At 38.4% G+C, this 19,152-nt stretch overlaps 1 protein-coding gene across 1 annotated transcript in view; it reads right to left on the reverse strand.

The window, feature by feature from the left end:
- Nucleotides 1-19,152, reverse strand: part of LOC107653873 (rho GTPase-activating protein 18-like) — a 30,911-nt gene that overhangs the window by 2,218 nt on the left and 9,541 nt on the right. Inside the window, exons 3-12 of the mRNA XM_016440742.1 lie at nt 11,835-11,971; nt 11,522-11,742; nt 8,082-8,154; nt 7,621-7,781; nt 6,838-7,003; nt 5,282-5,373; nt 3,352-3,429; nt 2,840-2,999; nt 2,682-2,764; nt 935-1,132 (exon numbers count right to left, since the gene is read on the reverse strand). Coding sequence (XP_016296228.1) covers nt 935-1,132; nt 2,682-2,764; nt 2,840-2,999; nt 3,352-3,429; nt 5,282-5,373; nt 6,838-7,003; nt 7,621-7,781; nt 8,082-8,154; nt 11,522-11,742; nt 11,835-11,971 — 1,369 coding nt within the window. The remainder of the gene's footprint in view (nt 1-934; nt 1,133-2,681; nt 2,765-2,839; nt 3,000-3,351; nt 3,430-5,281; nt 5,374-6,837; nt 7,004-7,620; nt 7,782-8,081; nt 8,155-11,521; nt 11,743-11,834; nt 11,972-19,152) is intronic.

The following is a 19,152-nucleotide window of genomic DNA, read 5'->3' on the forward strand; positions in this document are numbered from 1 at the left end:
TTTTAAGCTTTCAAATGATATATAATATATGATGATTACTAAAACATGTGATCGGAAAAAAAGGAAACAAATAGAATTTTTGTGACAAAGGTCAGATGTATTGTTATGATGTTATGATGTACAGTGGGTACGGAAAGTATTCAGACCCCTTCAATTTTTCACTCTTTGTTATATTGCAGCCATTTGCTAAAATCATTTAAGTTAATTTTTTTTCCTCATTAATGTACACACAGCACCCCATATTGACAGAAAAACACAGAATCGTTGACATTTTTGCAGATTTATTAAAAAAGAAAAACTGAAATATCACATGGTCCTAAGTATTCAGACCCTTTGCTGTGACACTCATATATTTAACTCAGGTGCTGTCCATTTCTTCTGATCATCCTTGAGATGGTTCTACACCTTCATTTGAGTCCAGCTGTGTTTGATTATACTGATTGGACTTGATTAGGAAAGCCACACACCTGTCTATATAAGACCTTACAGCTCACAGTGCTTTCCGTACCCACTGTATATGTTTTGAGGTGCACTCTTGTCATAAATTAATGTATTACTGCTCCTACATCATTTTTTAACAACAAACAGTGGTAAAATATCAATTTAGGAGTCTTGGACCTTTCCAACGATATATAGTTTGTCATGATTAGATTAGGATTTAATTGTAATATATTGAAGAAAACTAGCAGGACGGTGACAGTTAAGGGGTTAAATTATTATTTTAATATTTAGTTATTTTTAAAAATATATTTGATTAAGATTTAGTTATTTTAGTAAAGAGCAGATGTCAGTCCCAAAGACGCAGAAAATACCGACTTCACCGATCTGTGATGATCCTACAATGAACGTTTACCAATGTCAGCCAATCAGCCAAGACACCTCATTAATATTCATGAGCACCGCTGATGAAGTCGCTGATGTTGCAGGTGCTCACCGTCCACAGCAGGTCCTGATGGGTAATGAGGAGACGCACGAGCTGGGCCGCAGCGACCGCACCCTGCATCTCCTCCTGTTTGACGTTCTTCCCGCGAAACGTGAAGAGGTTCGGCGCGACGATCATGGAGACGTTCCACAGACTCATGCGGTTCTTCTCCTCGTACGCCACCACCTTTCTGAGGAACTCCAGAAGAGCCTGAGAACAAACACCGTGCAGTGAACAAACGGCAAACATCAGCCACGATGACCTGCGGGCCGGTTTTATATTACTAGAGAGGAAATTCTGACAAACTCCAAACAGGAAGTGCCGTGTGACTTCACTGGAACCAGTCACGTTTACACGCATTCATTCGACTCTCGTTGTATTCAATGTTTATTCGTTCCTTGGGAGTCGAACCCGTGACCTTGGCGTTGCTGGCGTCACGCTCTGCTGTACGAGCTCTGCACTGCATTTTCAGCTGATTTCAGCACACAGATTAAACTGAATCAGCGCTGAATCTCCACATGAGAATATGGGCACCAAACGCATGACGTCAAACCAGCCTGATTCTCTGTATTCTGGCACCGGAGAGACTGCGTGTGTCATCACAGATTTGTCCGACCGGTTCATCAACTTCCTTTGAATACTTCACCCACACATGTTTACTCAACTATCTACATAGGGACATTCCATACATAGGAAATTATACATACTATAAGCACAGAAAACCACCTGCATTCAGACGAGGACATCCCCAGATGGAGGTTTTGTCAGATTTAGCTCATCTCTGAGGACACATTTTTCTCAAGCAGGGGTCCGGGACCCACAAGGGCCCTCAGTGCACTCCCAAGGGGGCCAAAAGATGGCTTAAAATGACTTAAAGCAAGATTTAAATAGACTAAAACAGCTAAAAAAGATGTGAGCCAAAATCATATATCTTGTTTATTATCATTTAATTAATTTTCATTTAAGAACCAGGTTCTCATGATCTTGAACAAAGTAGATAAACTGTATACAAAATATAAAATATATACACACATTTTGTCAAGCTCTATAATATTTTATTGAGTCAAAATGGCTATTTGTGAGCGAAAAAGTCATTTTAAAAACCTGTAATCTCACAAACTAAAAAAGTAATTGTAAATTACAAAAAAAAGTAAATTCATTGATAATGAAAAGTAAAAATGGTGAACCAGTGTTGTTTTAGTATCACTGAGATACTATTATAGTTTAATGTTAAATTAGTTATATTTTTTGCATTTTCTGTTTTAATTTTAATTCTAACTTAATTTAAAATTTTTATTAATTTTGTTGTTTTGTCAAGTTTTTTTATGTCAATATAATTTTAATTCAGTTTTAGTTATTTTAGTACATCAAGTAACTAAATGAAAACTAAAACTGATGCTTTGGCAACTAGCTCAAAATAAGTGTAATTTATTTATATTTTATTTCAGTTAACTTTTTTTTTCTTCAAGTAACGGAATTTTTTATGGTTTGAGTTTTAGTTAACTATAATAACCCTTTCTGTACAAAATCTACAGTTACTAGAATTATGAAATTTAATTATTCTAATTATCATAATTTTATGTATTTATTTTAATGCATCACCACTCCTAGTTTCTCTAAATAACAAGTTTGAAATATCTCGGAGGGTGTTCAAATATTGTCTTTGAGAAGCTTGAGAACTGCTGCCTTAAAGTATAGTTATTTAGTCACATCACATCATCTTCAGAAAGCGTTTGAGAGCGTGATGAGATGAACAGACCTTCAGTGTGTCTCTGTTGGCTTCAGGAAGCAGCATGATGAGAAGATGAAGAGCCTGAATCTGATGTTTGGGTGATGAGATACCTGACAGACGGAGAGATGAGAGACGTGACTCTGAACAGTCAGTGAAGAGATGCAGATATGGATGTTCAGACTCACTCTGAGCGGCCGTGAACGCCGGCAGGTGCTGTTGAGTCAGCAGAGGATACGGCAGCTCGCGGATGAACATCTTCAACAAACCCGCCGCGTCGTTCTGACGCACCTGATCCCAGTCGAAACGATCCTCGTAGAACTTCAGCTCCAGCTCCTGACGCAGGTGCTGAGGAGGACAAACACAGAAACCGACATCATGAGCACCAGCTTCCCCTCAATTATAATGAAGTGTTATTAACTCTCTTTTAGCACCAGCACGTCTCGCACAATATGAGTGTGATTTGACTGTAACTTCATTGCTCTCATCCTGAGCTGCTGTTCGTCACTCATGGATGAATAACGCTGAGGACTGTGGAATTAAAGCTGGAATCAGTGGGAGAAATCCAGGTCAGATGCTTTACGGATGTGTCACAGTCACATGAGGCAAAACTCGCCAACAGCACAAATCCTGGAGCAGGCCGTGTTCATCACGCTGATCTCTGCTGTGTGAACGATGCTGTAGATCTGGATCTATTTACCTTCACTCTGGACGCTGATCCCGGAACCCTGAGAATCCCCTCTGTCTGTAAGCCCGTCTGCTCCAGTTTAGACAACAACTGAAAACACAAACACCATCATCACATGAGATTCAAAAACACACGTTCTGGGTATTAGCATGGCTTTTACTATGGTGAAACCATGTTTTCTGGACATTTACTAAGAACACCATGTGTTCTTGGTATTCACAATGGCAACATGTTTTCTAGATGTTTTGTACGGCAATACCATGTTTTTTGGACATTTACCGCAGTAACACCATGTTTTCTGGAAATTTACTATGGTAACATCATGTTTTCTGGACATTTACTATGGTAACACCATGTTTTTTGTATATTTACTAAGCTAACACCATGTTTTGTGGACATTTACAATGGTAACACCATGTTTTTTGGATATTTATCGCAGTAACACCATGTTTTCTAGAAATTTACTATGGTAACATCATGTTTTCTGGACATTTACAATGGTAACACCATGTTTTTTGGATATTTACTAAAGTAACACCATGTTTTGTGGACATTTACAATGGTAACACCATGTTTTTTGGATATTTACTAAAGTAACACCATGTTTTGTGGACATTTACAATGGTAACACCATGTTTTTTGGATATTTACTAAAGTAACACCATGTTTTGTGGACATTTACTATGGTAACACCATGTTTTTTTTTATATTTACTAAGCTAACACCACGTTTTGTGGACATTTACAATGGTAACACCGTGTTTTTTGGATATTTACTAAAGTAACACCATGTTTTGTGGACATTTACTATGGTAACACCATGTTTTTTGGATATTTACTAAAGTAACACCATGTTTTGTGGACATTTACTATGGTAACAACATGTTTTCTGGATATTCACAATGGCAAGATTATGTTGTCTGGAAATTTACTGCGGTAACACCATGTCTTCTGGACATTTACTACAGTAACACCATGTTTTCCGGATATTTACTAAAGTAACAGCATGTTTTCCGGACATTTACAATGGTAACACCATGTTTTTTGGATATTTACTAAAGTAACAGCATGTTTTCCGGACATTTACAATGGTAACACCATGTTTTTTGGATATTTACTAAAGTAACACCATGTTTTCTGGATATTCACAATGGCAAGATTGATTATGTCTGGAAATTTACTGCGGTAACACCATGTCTTCTGGACATTTACTACAGTAACACCATGTTTTCCGGACATTTACAATGGTAACACCATGTTTTTTGGATATTTACTAAGGTAACACCATGTTTTCTGGACATTTACAATGGTCTGTCTGTGTGCTGTTGTTTTCTGACAGAGATGATTGAGATTCCAGCTCATTCAGACACACAGAGTCTTTATCAGTCATTGATAAGAGTGTCAGACTCAGTTCAGAATGCAGCTGTGTGTGGGGGGTTTCTACCAGCTGGGGGTCTCCGTATCTTCCCGTCAGCTCTCGAGTTACCCAACACAAATACTGACGGTGTTGCAATGCTGGAAGAATCTGAGGGTGAGCGGATTCACTGCTGAAGGTTTATTAAAGCATCTATACTAATCCTCCATCTCTGTTTCTAAGTGTTTCCTCAGTAAGTCTCTCTCCAGTGAAACAATAAACGGCCTCCATCATTCCACTTAAAAACAGAGGCATCGAGGTCAATGCAGGCACGTAAAACAAACCAGAGCACTTCTGGCCACCGCCTTTGTTTTTTTGGAAATCCTCTGTAACGGAGATGAGCGTGGGCCGTCGGGTCAGGATAATGTGAGATAGTGCGCCGCGGCTCCGTCCAAGGATGCGGGAGGGATGAGTATCTGAGCCCTGAGAAGTGCTGACTGGGAACTTTCCAGAAAAGCCAGCGCTCGCAATCTCGATCACAACATTCCAGCCTCGTTTCTAATAACCAAAGAAGGAAAGATGAACGTACCTTCTTGAAAACCAGAGGAACTCTGGAACCAGGGTATTTTTTCTGGTCGTTTTCCAGCAGCGTAGTGAGAGGAACGCCGAATATGCCGCTGTCTGTGGGAACAAAACGACAACATTTACAGCCAGTTTTACATGGTTTCTGAGTGTTAATATGACTGACATTTACTATGGTAACACCATGTTTATGAACATTTACTATGAAAACACAATCATTTTTGGACATTTACTATGGTAATACCATGTTTTCTGGATATTCATAATGGCAACACCATGTTTTGTTCAAATTTACTATTGTGACATCATGTTTTATGGACATTACAATGGTAAAATCATGTTTTTGGATTTTTACTATGGTAATACAACGGTTGTTGTAGACATTTACTGTGGTGACATCATGTTTTTGGATATTTACTATGGTAATACTATGTTTGTGGACATTTACTGTGGTGACACCATGTTTTTGGATATTTACTATGGTGATACTATGGTTGTTGTGGACATTTACTGTGGTGACACCATGTTTTATGGATATTTACTATGGTGATACTATGGTTGTTGTGGACATTTACTGTGGTGACACCATGTTTTGAGATATTTACTATGGTATACTATAGTTGTTGTGGACATTTACTGTGGTGACACCATGTTTTGGGATATTTACTATGGTGATACTATGGTTGTTGTGGACATCTACTGTGGTGACACCATGTTTTTGGATATTTACTATGGTGATACTATGGTTGTTGTGGACATTTACTGTGGTGACACCATGTTTTTGGATATTTACTATGGCGATACTATAGTTGTTGTGGACATTTACTGTGATGACACCATGTTTTATGGATATTTACTATGGCGATACTGTGGCTGTGGACATCTACTGTGTTGACACCATGTTTTTGGATATTTACTACGGTGATACTATGGTTGTGGACATCTACTGTGGTGACACCATGTCTTTGGATATTTACTACGGTGATACTATGGTTGTGGACATCTACTGTGGTGACACCATGTCTTTGGATATTTACTACGGTGATACTATGGTTGTGGACATCTACTGTGGTGACACCATGTCTTTGGATATTTACTACGGTGATACTATGGTTGTTGTGGACATTTACTGTGATGACACCATGTTTTTGGATATTTACTACAGTGATACTATGGTTGTTTTGGACATTTACGGTGATGACACCATGTTTTTGGATATTTACTACGGTGATACTATGGTTGTTGTGGACATTTACGGTGATGACACCATGTTTTGGGATATTTACTATGGTGATACTATGGTTGTTATGGACATTTACTGTGATAACACCATGTTTTTGGATATTTACTATGGTGATACTATGGTTGTTGTGGACATTTACTGTGGTGACACCATGTTTTTGGATATTTACTATGGTGATACTATGGTTGTTATGGACATTTACTGTGTTGACACCATGTTTTGGATATTTACAGTAGTAATAGTATCCTGCTGTCTGTGGGAACAAAACAACATTGTTTAAAGCCAGTTTTCCGCAGAGTCTGGATGTGAGCGACACGCACCCCGTGCTTTACTGCGCACCACGCGGTTCCTCTTCATCTCGATGCCCATGAAGTCGTAGAATGTGGCCAGCTCGATCAGGGAGATGTAGCCGATCTTCTTGATGTCCTCAGACGATAGATCGCTCACTCGCGTCACGCCCTGTCTGGGCCTCACTATCTGAAAACTCTGAAGAACAGACCACAAACCGCATTAGACGGCAGCATCTGATCTGAGCTCGCTATCCAGGGAAGATGCTTTCAGTAAATGCTGCTTTTTTTGTTTCAAGCAACAGAACAACAAACACTGCCAGTAAAAGGTGCATTATGTAGACCCCATGAGATAGCTGGACAATTTTCTTTCCTGTGTTCACAAGATTTTTTTTCTTTTGACAGAAATTAATACTTCTATTCAGCAAGAATAAGTAAAATTGATCAAAAGTGACAGTTAAGACATTTATAATGCAGGAAAACAGCACAATGATTTCTGAAGGATCATGTGACACTGAAGACTGGAGTTATGATGCAGAAAATTCAGCTTTGATCACAGAAATAAATTACAGTTTAACAGAGATTCACAGAGAGAACAGCTATTTTCAATTGTAAAACATTTTCGCAATTTTACTGTATTTTTTATCAAATAAATCCAGACTTGCTGAGCATTCTTTCCAAAAACATCAAAACATTTTACCAACCAAAGTTACAAACATGAACTAAACATAAAACTCTAAATTTGATGGGAAGTAACTTGTAGAATCAGTTTGAAAAACACACATTTAAGACATTATGACAGATCATCAAACGCACCGGTAAATCCCTGTCGTCTTTACGGATCCTCCTGCAGTCTTGGCATTCCCGGCCTTTCCGATGAGCTCGAGCCACTTCTGAATACGGCACATCAAACGACAGAAGGATGGTCTCTGAAGCGCTGCTGGAGTCGTTAGTGTCCGCTGCACACGACGGAGGAACTGAACACACATATAAACCAAACCAAACAATAACTAAGCCTAGGACTAAGACCTTAATCACCAATGATAATGATATTTCCATGAGCTCTGATCGAAACCAAAACCATAACAACTCCCATTTAAACAATAAACAATAATCCTGTTCTTCTCTTTTCTGCGTTTCTTCTTTTTGTGTACTAATCTATCTTATATTTGACTCATGTACAGTAAACATTGTGTCTCTTATGATGTTCCTCTTTTGTGCGTCGGCTAAATGAATGCATGTTAAAGTAAATGTATAATCTAAAAACGTTGTCCAACCTTTAGGTGGATTCCACTGCGGCAGTTTAGGAGCAATCTGTCCGTTTGGAGAAACTGGAGGCGTCAGTTCAGACTGCAAGAGAACAAAATCACATCATCACACACGGATTCATGAGGTAAACACATTCCTGCTCCATCTGTGTGAGTTTATAGACCACAAAAACAACATTTCTGAGGAATTCGACACTGAAATCAACATGCACCACTGCAAATGGCAGTGCAATTAATTGCATTACAAATAACTGCTATTAACTATTTAATTCTGTTTTGTTCGGCACTTACAATGCAAGCCTAATACGTTTTTTTTTTTGTCCCTGGAGCACAAAAGCAGTCTTAAGTCGCTGGGGTATATTTGTAGCAATAGACAACAATACATTGTATGGGTCAAAATTATAGATTTTTCTTTTATGCCAAAAATCATTAGGATATTAAGTAAATATCATGTTCCATGAAGATATTTTGTAAATGTCCTACCGTAAATATATCAAAACTTAATGTTTGATTAGTAATATGCATTGCTAAGAACTTCATTTGGACAACTTTAAAGATGATTTTCTCAATATTTTGATTTTTTTGCACCCTCAGATTCCAGATTTTCAAATAGTTGTATCTCAGCCAAATATTGTCCTATCCTAACAAAGCACACATCAATGGAAAGCTTATTTATTCAGCTTCAGATGATGCATAAATCTCAATTTCAAAAAATTGACCCTTATGACTGGTTTTGTGGTCCAGGGTCACATATAATAAAAAATGATAATAAAATAGGTCAATACTTACATAAATGCTGTGAAAATTGCTTATATAATTATATAAAATGTCAAATAATCTAATATAATGCAGTCTTTTCATTTCGTATGAAGGAAGCCCGTGTTTATTTGGTTTTTTATTCTTTGATGGCATTTCTTTAAACGCTTACGTTTCCTTTGTAGGAATGCAAAACGTGATTGAAATTTAAACTCAAATTTATCTCAAATAATTGTGGTTGGATCAATAACCACGATCAGACAATTAATCAGTAATCAGTTTAGAATCACTCAAATGTACAAATCAAGGTCATCACATGTCAGATATAAATCATCTCAGCATGTGTTAATACATGTGTATTAATGTCTATATAGACGATGTCCTGCTGAACACTGGACATTTGTTGGACTATTTCGGTCCAGTGAGTCTGTCCTTCATATCCAATCAGAGGATCAGATATTTCAGCTGTCGGAGCAGCTGAGCGTGACTCATGACTGATTCAGCCTCCAAACAAACGCCTGTGTGCTGCTGTCTGTCTGACCGCTTACTGACCACACGTCCTCTAAACCGAACAGTCTCCACAGCATTTAAAACAGCTCCATACACTCTCTGTTCAGTCGAACATGCTGCCATTGCTCAGTCAAACAGATAATCATTAGTTGCACTCATGCATGTGATTTACATTGCACTCAAGATAAACGTGTTATCTGGGAATCGAACTCGCAACCTTGTTGCAAGCTAGCACGATTTACTATCTGAGCTACAAATGACACACTCTTTGAACATCAGCTTTAAAGTCGGCATGAAATTAAAATTCACTCTTATTTTCTAAACGCTTGCAATTTATTCATGCATGTTTATTTTTTTTATGTTTTAAGCCCGTAATGTTTAATCCAAAATATCATAACTGGATCTTTCGGTGTTTTGATTAAGCATTACAAGCTCAAAAAAATTTTTTTGAATGTAATGTAAAAAATGTAATTGCATGCATTAAGAAAATAGAGTGAATTTTCATTTCATGCCAACATTAAAGCTGATGTTCAAATAGTTTGTGGTGTGCCAATCATTTAGTGTTCTTAAACTCCACCCCTGCAGCTCACGTTCATTTGCATAGACTTTTGGGAGCCACGCCCACATCTCAATACATTCATGTCATCTTGACGTTTGCGAGGAAAGAATCCAAACTCAGATGTGTGTCAGCAGGAATGAATTAAGGTTTTTGTGGTCTCATCTGCTGTCATGAGGCTAATTTTAAACGCGTCTGGTCGCTGCTCATTCCAGTCTCAGTCAGTGTGACGGTTATTTTGAGAGGCATTCACACGCCGAACAAACGGCCGCAGCAGCTGCACAACAGCCAATCGACACGCCTGTGAAACAAGTAGTGTTCATTTTGTCAGCTAGTTTTAATTTAGTCTTAGTCCTGTGTCAAATGTAACTTTTAGTCTTTATCATTTGTGACCCTGCAGTCTTAAGTCGCTGGGGTATATTTGTAGCAATAGCCAAAAAATACATTGTATGGGTCAAAATTATTGATTTTTCTTTTATGCCAAAAATCATTAGGATATTAAGTAAAGATCATGTTTCATGAAGATATTTTGTAAATGTCCTTCCGTAAATATATAAAAACTTAATTTTTGATTAGTAATATGCATTGCTAAGAACTTCATTTGGACAACTTTAAAGATGATTTTCTCAATATTTAGATTTTTTTGCACCCTCAGATTCCAGATTTTCAAATAGTTGTATCTCAGTCAAAATGGAAAGCTTATTTATTCAGCTCTCAGATGATGCATAAATCTCAATTTTGAAAAATTGACCCTTATGACTGGTTTTGTGCTCCAGGGTCACATATTATAACAGAGAAATTCCTAATAGTAATTCCAATAATTCCAAATTGCATTAATGTTTCTCTTTTAAAACCACAGCAAAAAAAAGACTTATCGCTGCACAGAGGTTGCGTATGTCAGGCTTGTGTTGTGTTTTGTTCCCCATGTGCTCCCTGTGTCCCAGTGTTTATGCCCATATTTGGTTCGTTTCCTGTTGATGTACTCCTCGTCTCCTTCCGTTCCTTGCTCCGCACTCCACTCAGTAGTGCAACCGTGACAGCGTAAGTAACGTTACAATCCGCAAACAATATAGTCGAGATCCATGACAGAGCACAGACTGCTGAATGACACTTTCATCTAAGCAGAACATCTGAAACGGAGATCGCTGAACTCCAGCTTACTCGTACAGTACTGTATGTCAGTGTTTTAGATCACAGAGAGAGCGCGTGTGAATGGTTGCCAGATTGCATAAAGCTAAAAGCCGGGAAGAATGCGTATCCATTTAACAGAAAAGCTCTGATTGGAGGATTTGAGCTCTAGATATCTGGCAACCGCAAACATGAACGCTCACGTAATAGAGTCTTGTACAGCAGTCTGAAATGTTTTGGCTCCACTTTTTCCAACAAGAATAAAAAGGTTTTGGTAAAGCTTTTGCTCTTTTAACTACGTTTTAGTCTCTTCTTTTTTTGTCAACAATATTGCATGTTCATTTAGTCTCAGTTATCGTCAGGGGAAAAAACTTCATTGACGAACATTTTTCGTCATAGATTTCGTTAACGAAATTAACACTAGAAACAAGACCACACCTGCAGATCTGCTGCACGATCGTCTGATTTGAAACGGAAATGAAAACCGTTTTGCGCTCACCGACGCGTCGGACATGGAGAAGACGTCTCGCACGTGTCTCATGGGCTGCCTGTTCCTCTTTCGCAGCGTCTGCGTGTAGTTATCCAGCCGTTTCTTCACCATGGCGGCCTGTGAGCGCGTGAGCGTGGAGAGGAGAGCCTCCGCCGGGCCGTCGCTCTGTGTTCCCGTCACCAGCGTGGAGAGCCCCGCCTCCTGCAGCCACGCCTCCTCAAGCTCCGCCTCTGAAACATCAAACACACTCTATTAGACTCCTTCACACCAGAGACATGAACTAGAATGATAATTCTAAAGTTGTATGATGATCCGTACGCACCGTCCACGCTGGCTCGCTCCATCAGCTCCTCCGGTCCTCCCTGACGCTCCTCATCGATGCTCTTCATCTCACTCCAGTAGTCCTCCATGGAGTCCCGCTCCAAACTCATGCTGCCTATCCGCTGATACTGCGCTTTCCTGCAGAAACACACATCTGAGCACATCTGCACATGGTACTGACACGCAAACCCAACACACACACACACACACACAGACCTGAACGAGGAGAACATACATGCTGTCGTTCACTCAGATCAGACTCAAACTTCCAGATTTACAGCGAAGCCTCACGAAAAACCAAACTAAAAGAAGGAGGAGGCAGAGAGGAGGAAAAAGAACAAAGGATGAAAAGAAGGAAAAAGAGAAAAGGGACAAAAGAAGAAGAAGGGAAAAGATTGAAAACAAAAAAAGGTTCAAACAAGAAAAGAGAGGAATGGGAAAAGGAAAGGGAAAAAAAGAAAAGCAAGTGATGGAAAAGAAAAATAAGGAAACAAGAAAAGAGAAAATAAAAGTGGAAAAGAAGGACAAAAATGAAAAGGAAAAAGAAAGAAGAAAAGGAAAAAAAGGGGAAAAAAGAAGAAAGGACAAAAAGGAAAAAAGAAAAGCTGAACAAAAAAGAATAATGCAAAATATAAGAGAAAATATCAATACTGATGTCTCATAAAAAGCTTAAAGTCACTGTACAAACATCCCGTTTCACGTGGAGTCGTCACCTACGACTGATTTATTCCTCAAAGCATCTGATAACAGGACAGTTACTGAGATGAAACACGCTTTATTCAGCCGGTCACATGATCTCAACACGCCATCCTCGTGTGAATAAACCAGATCTAATACGAGTCAGAATCTGATGTGAGGAAACATGATTTGATCGGGGTCGTGCTACATTTGCTCACAAAATATTAAACCCTATTAAAGACATAATTCATAACACACCAGCATGTTCAGTGAGAGACTACAGTACTAGAGAAACAGCTTCTCTTTCAGCTGCTGGAGAAAAGAGCTCTCGCTAACAGAGCTGAACGACGGGAGAACCATCAGCCATCAGCTCATCTCTTCCATAAAGAAACCATTCAGTCCAAGTGAAGGAGAAGAACATGTAGAGATGCTCTAAACCGAGGGAGATCTGAAACAGACAGGACGCTCGTATGAGCTTCGTCTCTCTGGGTTTCTATTAAATATTGATAAGCTGCAGGAGCTGATGATGAAGATGATGGGCAGGAAGTGGACCTGCGTCATTTAGAGGAAGTTATCGATCAGCGCTGCACATGATGGAGCCTGAATTGTGTTAACTTACATGAAGAGCTTAATTGCCTCCAAACGTCCCTGCCTCAGTTTACACACATCAAGCCTTCAATGGAAACGCAATTTTCAGCTGGAAAAACATCACAAAACAACCTTCATGCATTCCATCAGCGCGAGGAACGGCAGGATCACAAATCTGTCTCCCTTTCAGCTCAAGAGTCTGATTTGAGTCAACATGAACACAGATCTTCAGGACAACGCAAAAAAAACTAAACATTAATGATCTGATTATTGCTGATTTTAATAAAACTGTTCCTGACATTAAAGGAATATTCCAGGTAAAACGCAACTCTTTATTTATTAAATGCTTGACAAACAACTCAAACTATTTACTTAATAGTAATAATAATAATAATAAACTATGTCATTTTTATAGCACCTTTCCAAAACCCAAGGTCACGTTACAAACAAGTAATATAATACTAATATATATATATATGAAGAGTTTATTTGCAAAAACAGATAACTCAAGTTTTTTTTAATTTTCAAAAATCATGTTTTTTATCATGTTTTATTGTGTTAGTCAGCTGTTTTTTTTTTCCTAGTCAAAATAACCCAACTGCAGTTTGATTGAGATTAATTGGAATGCACAATAAAATCACATGATTTCTGAGAAGTTAAAAACTGAGTTCTGTTTTTGCAAATGAACTCTTCGTATATATATATATATATATATATATATATATATATATATATATAGATATATATAAAATTAAGAACAAGTCAGGTTTTGATATATATATATATATATACATATATATAGATATATATAGATAGATATAAAATTAAGATTAAGATAATAACGTGACAATATATTATTTTTATATATTATATTTATATTATGTAAAATAATATAAATATATAAAAAATTAAGACCACGCTTTTTTACTTTTCAAATATCTTTCACTCTTCAGCAATTTTTTTATACACTTAGAGTCAATGAACACGAAATTCAACCATAAAGACCTTAAAACATTTCAAACATGACTCAGAATTGCTCCTTTTGCTTTTGTGTGTTTGAAAAGATGAAATACGACTGAAGTTGACTTGATGCTCTTTGATTAGCACAGAAAATAAGCAAATCTCAGGTGTAAACGCTGAGAAAACATCATGTTAGATCCATATACAACAGCAGTCAATCACTGTAGAGTTAGACAGAACTTAACCTGAGTTTAACCCGGGATATTCCTTCAAAACAAAGAGCGGTTAACTGCACGGCCTGATGGGTAACCTGCTCGTTCTGAACCAGACCAAACAGATGAACGAATCATGACGACAATATCTGGAGGACACGCAAAACACACAAAGCTGTCAGTGTGTGTTATTCTGAAACATCGCCATATTTACCCATTCATGCACATGAGAAAACAATGCAAATTGTTATAAATATCAGCGATTCTGATAATACAATTACAAATGAGACACTGAAGCAGAACAGAAGCATCTTCAGACTCACGGTGTGTGTTCAGAGGAACACTGGACACCAATCAGGATTTGGAAACACAAACGATCAACCTCCAAAAGACACGAGACGTCCGAATGAAAGCAGAACTAAACCAGCTGACGGCGTCAATCAGATCCTGTACAAACTCCATAAATCCACACAAAAACACAGAGGATCTCCAGAGAGCTTGAGGAGCGCGTGGGTGTTCTCCATCAGGTCCTGTTGGGACTGGATACAGCACACGTACCTCTCAGCGCTTTCTGTAGAACGACATCAGGACGAGAACCAGACGAGACGACCCTCACTGACGGAGAGAGAGTGTGTGTGTGTGTGTGTGTGTGTGTGTGTGTCTCCGCCCACCGGTCGCTCTTCCTGACCTCTCTCTCTCTCTCCTCCTCATGTCATTAATGTCCATTGTCTTCTCAGTTTACAGCTCTTCCTAAAGCTCGTCTCTACCCATTCAGACTTTGAGACACACAGAAACGCGTTTAATTCAGGAAAAGCACTTCCAGATGTGGCTAATGACCACAACAGCATTCCCAACACCGCTGCTTTAGTTTAAACAAACATTTCCCTCAATCCAGCACGCAACAAATGCCCCGAGACACAGCGCAAACATCTGGCTGTACTGTCGCTTTAATCACCTCACAAACAAGCGTTTCAGGCACAAAATCATCTGTTAAAACGTTACTTTGTTGCAGGTTTTTCACTCGTTTTAGAGTCGACAGACTAGTTATATTCAGGGTTATTATTGGGTTAGGGTTCTAAAACTAAAACCTTAAAATAACATTTTCATTGTATGAAATTTAACTGAAAGAAAATACAATGGGAAAAAAAACTCATTTTGATGTACTAAAATAAACTAAAAAGACATATTTAAAAAAAGAAATGACAAAAACAACAAAATCATTAAAAATTACCTAAAATTTAAATGAAAAAAAAATCACTTTTTTTTTCTATTTTATAAAGTTCTGCTATTAGAAATAGAATTTAAAAACAATCAGAAGACGAGAAACAATATCATGTGCATGAAAAATAAAATCTACAGAAAGGAAATGCGTGTTCTCTTATTTTAGAGACAGTTTCATCATTAAATCAAGTACAAATTCTATTTCAGTATTTGTTTACAGCACAAAGACTTTTGAAACTTTATAAAATATTAAAAAAAAAAAAATTTTTTATGTTTTCATTTAAATTTTAGGTGAATTTTTAATTATTTTGTTTTTGTCATTTTAAAAAATATATATTTCTTTAGTCAAGTAAAAATAATCATGTTCAGACTAAAAAAAAGGCACTGTTGAAGAACAATATGTTATAAGTCTATGTCCTACATAACATCATGAACTCATTCATGAGCATCTGATCAGGTAAACTCTCATAAGCTCGAGTCTTTAGTTCTTGACTCTGTAAAGGCCCCCCGTGATGAATGTAGGTCAGCGTTGAGGGAAACTAAACTCAAAACATGTGCTGCTGGTCACGGTTTCTGTGCGGCGCTGGAGACGCAGAAATCATGAGCTCATTCCTCCAGGAACGTGAACAGCTGGACCAAAGACTCTAAAGCCATTTAGATTTGGTTTGTATTCCAGAAAGATCCATTTTGCAGAACTTGCATGAAATACGACTTTCCTAACTCTTGAAGGTGCTGTGGAGGGCGTGCATTTAATCAAATAAAACCGTCTGCCTCTCTGATGTTGATGAAAACAGGCATCCATTTCATCAGAAGGACTGTGCCAAGCGTCTCCTGGTGAAATATTGGCTCACAGGTTTGTTTTCAGTCTCCGGGCGACATAAACGAGCATGAATCCATCAGGAACGCAAGCGGCTTTCCTCCCAAAGTCTTAAAGAGAAACATCTGGAGTCTAAAAATACCTTTCGAGCATTTCAGAGATGGACTCCACCGACAGATATGGCAGGAAATAAAACCTAATAGAATTTTCAACATTTAACTAGTTGACTTAAAAACATAACTGCAACACGATTCAAGTAACATTCTCTTTAGTAACCTGCTGGTTAAAGACGGTTTGATTCCAAGTGCAGCACACATGAAGTGCTCGACATGGTGTAAACTTTGCAGAAAAGATGCAGGCAATATGAAGGCAAAATCATATCCTATATGTGAGCCTGCAGCACAAAAGCAGTGTTAAGTCGCTGGGGTATATTTGTAGCAATAGCCAACAATACATTGTATGGGTCAAAATTATTGATTTTTCTTTTATGCCAAAAATCATTAGGATATTAAGTAAAGATCATGTTCCATGAAGATATTTTGTAAATGTCCTACCGTAAATATATCAAAACTTAATTTTTGATTAGTAATATGTATTGCTAAGAACTTAATTTGGACAACTTTAAAGATGATTTTCTCAATATTTCGATTTTTTTGCACCCTCAGATTCCAGATTTTCAAATAGTTGTATCTCAGCCAAATATTGTCCTATCCTAACAATGTACAACTCTCAATTTAAAAAAATTGACACTTAAGACTGGTTTTGTGCTCCAGGGTCACACATGTTCAGAAATAATATAAAATGAGAAAAATGCTAAATATTTCTTAGCCAAAACATTCAGTTTTAGGTCAACTCAAAAAGTCAAGACCATTCAAATTCAGCAGTAGATGATTAATAACAGTCTGTCAGCATCATGCACACATCAAATATCAGACATACAGTAGTAGTTCTGCACAGCTTTCTGCTTTTCCATTGCTTGACGGATGTGTTTGACCGCTGCGTCTGGTGTCTTATACAGCATCTCGCTCCTGAAGAGGCGAAACACGGCTCTCAAAAGAAGTTCAAACCTTGCGTTTTTCCATTGCATTGCCTCGTGTGTCTCGTGTTTTTAATGCACAAGTGCATTCTGTGTGAATGTGTCGAATATGTTTCTTCAAAACCTTGATTCCTCAATTTAAAACAATTACAGTTGTGGCAAACCATTACCGTTAAAATCAGAAAGCCCTAAAGCAAACCTCACGAGGAAGAACTCAAACTGAGACTGCTTCCTTACTAAATATAAGCGACGCTTGACTTAGCAATCAATTTGCACACTCAAACTCACACGCACGAGTGTTTCGGTGCCGACTAGAAAGGGAACCAATGCATCACACAGCTGACCCCAAAGCCGCCCTAAACACCCCACACACACTGTATTTAATCAGCTCGGCCCAGTTTACCCCGAGCACTTCAGCGCCGTCAGCAGATCGCAGCACTCCGGCGGGTAAAAGCCGGAGCATTAGCTGCAGACAACAGATCAATAGAGCGGCTCTGGACTTTAAAGAGTCATATCAGCGCTCGCAGCGGCCGGATTGAGGAGCTAATGGAGCAGTAATGATGAAGAGTGTCCAGCGATGACTAACGGCATGCTCGACTCGCACACTAAACCAGTGCAAACCACAAACAATCCTTCATTGTGCAGCGTGACATTTTCAAGAGCTTGACTCACAGAAGATGCTTTGAACCCAATCCGTACGCACCAGCCACATTCAGATCAATATGACGAGATTAAATCATAACGATTCAATCAAAATCAGCTGGATGCAACTATTATTAGTGCTTTTACCGCGGTACACTGATGGTATCAGGTGGTACTTTGATACGTGGGTGAATCTCAAAACTAAATAATACCATGATACTAGTCCAAGAAAATTAATTACTGTATTCTATTAAGAATGTCTTAATATATTAAGATAATATAATTATATTAAGAAGGTCTCTTCTGCTCAGCAAGGCTGCATTTATTTGATCAAAAATACAGTATAATAGTGAAATATTTTTGAATAAAAGTATTTCTCTCTCTCAAAAAACAAATGCCCCCAAACTTTTGAATGGCAGTGTGTGAGTGTGAGTGTGTGTTCACCACAGACTGAGTGTGCTTTTACAGAGAGGAAGTCCACTGCCACTGAAACTTCCTGTTTGGCTCAAGCGATTGGAAAGCCTGTTGAATGTCCAACATGTGCTATATGCTTTATATTACCCTGAACACACCCACAGAAATCAATAACACAACATTAACTTCCTATTAGCCTCAGTGACGACGCTCTCAGACAGAACAGAAGAACAGAGAGCACATGATGAGCCGTCAAACACTGAACCAAACACACACGATAAGGCGAAACCAGCATCTGCTGTCATTAATCAAGGTCACACAGCGCTTACATTCAAAGAGAAACTACAGTAATAATGCGTCACACAGAGCAGGAGGATCAGATTACATGAGCGCAAATACATGCTGTTCTTGAGAATGTTTCTATAGGATTCAGTCACGCATCTAATGGAGCTCAAACACTCATTCAGACACACAACACATGATTTAGATTCAATCCTGAAACAAAAACTCCCAACCAAACACCTCGAGTCTGGTTTTCTCACGCGGATGCCAACGGTACGATTTACCAGTCAAATGTGGCTCCTCACGTTCATGCAAAGCAGCGTGTGACTGTGGTAAAGTCAAACATCATGTGTGCGTGGGTAACTAACACACACACACACACACAGACACTCACTCACTGTCACACACTCATACACACACACACTCACTCACACACACACACACTCTCACACTCACACACACACACACA

Source organism: Sinocyclocheilus anshuiensis, unplaced genomic scaffold (genome assembly GCF_001515605.1).
Source record: "Sinocyclocheilus anshuiensis isolate Anshui unplaced genomic scaffold, SAMN03320099.WGS_v1.1 scaffold1994, whole genome shotgun sequence".
NCBI classification, from domain to species: Eukaryota; Metazoa; Chordata; class Actinopteri; order Cypriniformes; family Cyprinidae; genus Sinocyclocheilus; species Sinocyclocheilus anshuiensis.